General features: G+C 38.4%; 1 protein-coding gene across 1 annotated transcript; it reads right to left on the bottom strand.

Moving 5' to 3' along the window:
* Window positions 1-332: 332 nt before the first annotated feature.
* On the bottom strand, window positions 333-1,745 carry LOC143878327 (uncharacterized). Its single transcript, XM_077380627.1, has 2 exons — window positions 1,600-1,745; window positions 333-1,511 (listed from the first exon to the last, which is right to left on the bottom strand). Exons 1-2 carry the CDS (start codon window positions 1,691-1,693, stop codon window positions 517-519), a joined length of 1,089 nt encoding a protein of 362 aa, XP_077236742.1. The 5' UTR covers window positions 1,694-1,745; the 3' UTR covers window positions 333-516.
* Window positions 1,746-2,017: the final 272 nt, after the last annotated feature.

Below are 2,017 nucleotides of genomic sequence, written 5' to 3'. Positions count from 1 at the left end.
TCCACTCTCTCCAGTCATGTTGATTTTGGTGTATCTTATGAGAATATCATTAAGCTTAGGCCCATTTGGATTGCAAGAAAACCATTTCTTACGGAAATTTGTTCTTTCCACGGTTTAGAGGGAGATGAAAAAAAAAATTATACTTAATTTAGAGGGATAGTATCATAAATTGAAAGTCCCTCTTAGTTAAAAATGAATAGAGTTGATTCAAGTTATATTTCTTCTTATGTTAAAAAAAAAAAAGAGAAAATTTTAATCATATTTTTCCTTTCAAACTTTTCCAGTAAATTCCTGCAATCCAAATGGGGCCTTGGGATTAAAGAAAAGAGGTGAGAAGGGATAAAGAGTTTCTACTTATATACTGCAATCACTCTACATAAGAACTTAATAAGGTGTCTACTTCACTAGACACCACATATACTTGCGTATATCTACCTAATAGAATCCTCCATGTCTATGGAGATGAAGTTACAATGCTTCAAGACTTCTCAAATAACACTAGTTGATAATTAGAACTCAACAAGAGGCTGAATATGAAGGAAGACGTCTATTTTCTAGCGGATTAGCTGGAGATGGAGGAGACTGAGAGGAAGATCTTCCCAAGCTTCTTATAATCATTAGCCCTTCATCTTCAATCCTTGGAAATGGAGGAGAAAGAGCTGAAGGTTGTGAATTCTTGATGGGTCTGTTTGGCGCTGCTATCGGAGGTGAAGGTGGTGAAGGCTGGTAAGGTCTTTCAAAGCTTCTTATAATCATTAGCCCTTCATCTTCAATTTCATCTCTTCTTGGAAATGGAGGAGATAGAGCTGAGGGTTGTGAATTCTTGATGGGTCTGTTTGGTGCTGCTATCGGAGGTGGAGGTGGTGAAGGCTTGTAAGGTCTTTCAAAACTTCTTATAATCATTAGCCCTTCATCTTCAATTTCATCTCTTCTTGGAAATGGAGGAGACAGAGCTGAAGGTTGTGAATTCTTGATGGGTCTGTTTGGCGCTGCTATCGGAGGTGAAGGTGGTGAAGGTTGGTAAGGTCTTTCAAAGCTTCTTATAATCATTAGCCCTTCATCTTCAATTTCATCTCTTCTTGGAAATGGAGGAGAAAGAGCTGAAGGTTGTGAATTCTTGATGGGTCTGTTTGGCGCTGCTATCGGAGGTGAAGGTGGTGAAGGCTGGTAAGGTCTTTCAAAACTTCTTATAATCATTAGCCCTTCATCTTCAATTTCATCTCTTCTTGGAAATGGAGGAGACAGAGCTGAAGGTTGTGAATTCCTGATGGGTCTGTTTGGCGCTGCTATCGGAGGTGAAGGTGGTGAAGGCTGGTAAGGTCTTTCAAAGCTTCTTATAATCATTAGCCCTTCATCTTCAATTTCATCTCTTCTTGGAAATGGAGGAGATAGAGCTGAGGGTTGTGAATTCTTGATGGGTCTGTTTGGCGCTGCTATCGTAGGTGGAGGTGGTGAAGGCTTGTAAGGTCTTTCAATGCTTCTTATAATCATCAGCCCTTCATCTACAATTCCTGGAATTAAAAAAACATCAAGAAAATATTTATCAGATAACAACTTATTGGAGAAAGGGAAGAGATTTGTTTGAAACTGACTTCATACCTGGAAATTTTCTTGCATAAGAAGTAGTTGCGAAACCATAAATTGCAAGTAAAAGGGAGTAAAAGAGACAGAGAGGTTTCATGGAGCTGAGCATGTTGTTAGGAATTAGAACTATAGAAGTTCTTATTTTAGTGGAATGAAGGAGGGTGTTTTGAATGCATATATAGAGAAAGAGAAGTTGAAGTTAATTGAACTTAGTCAGAGAACATGGAGGTAGAAGCTCATACCCACTCCCTTGTCCTACTTTGTTTTATTCTATCACCCTTGGTGGGTGAGTCTGCCACTGAAGTATTAAACTCTTGAAACTTTTGAAACTTTTTCGGAAATGTTATCAACACTACCATATTCTACCATATTTTGATGATCACACTCCTCACTTTATTAAAAGTATGGTATGGTCCACACCATATGATGATCC

Source organism: Tasmannia lanceolata, unplaced genomic scaffold, assembly GCF_043159265.1.
Source record: "Tasmannia lanceolata isolate RefF3 unplaced genomic scaffold, GAP_Taslan_0.1 ptg000006l, whole genome shotgun sequence".
Taxonomy (NCBI): Eukaryota; Viridiplantae; Streptophyta; class Magnoliopsida; order Canellales; family Winteraceae; genus Tasmannia; species Tasmannia lanceolata.
The sequence above is the reverse complement of the archived record's forward strand: the minus strand, read 5'-3'. Positions and strand labels throughout refer to the sequence as shown.

Bases quoted from the DNA above. Each gene is read 5' to 3' on its own strand.
- LOC143878327 (XM_077380627.1), bottom strand. From the start codon at position 1,693: ATGCTCAGCTCCATGAAACCTCTCTGTCTCTTTTACTCCCTTTTACTT. The intron at 1,512-1,599 runs GTATGAAGTCAG...TTTTAATTCCAG, and splicing joins TTATGCAAGAAAATTTCCAG to GAATTGTAGATGAAGGGCTG.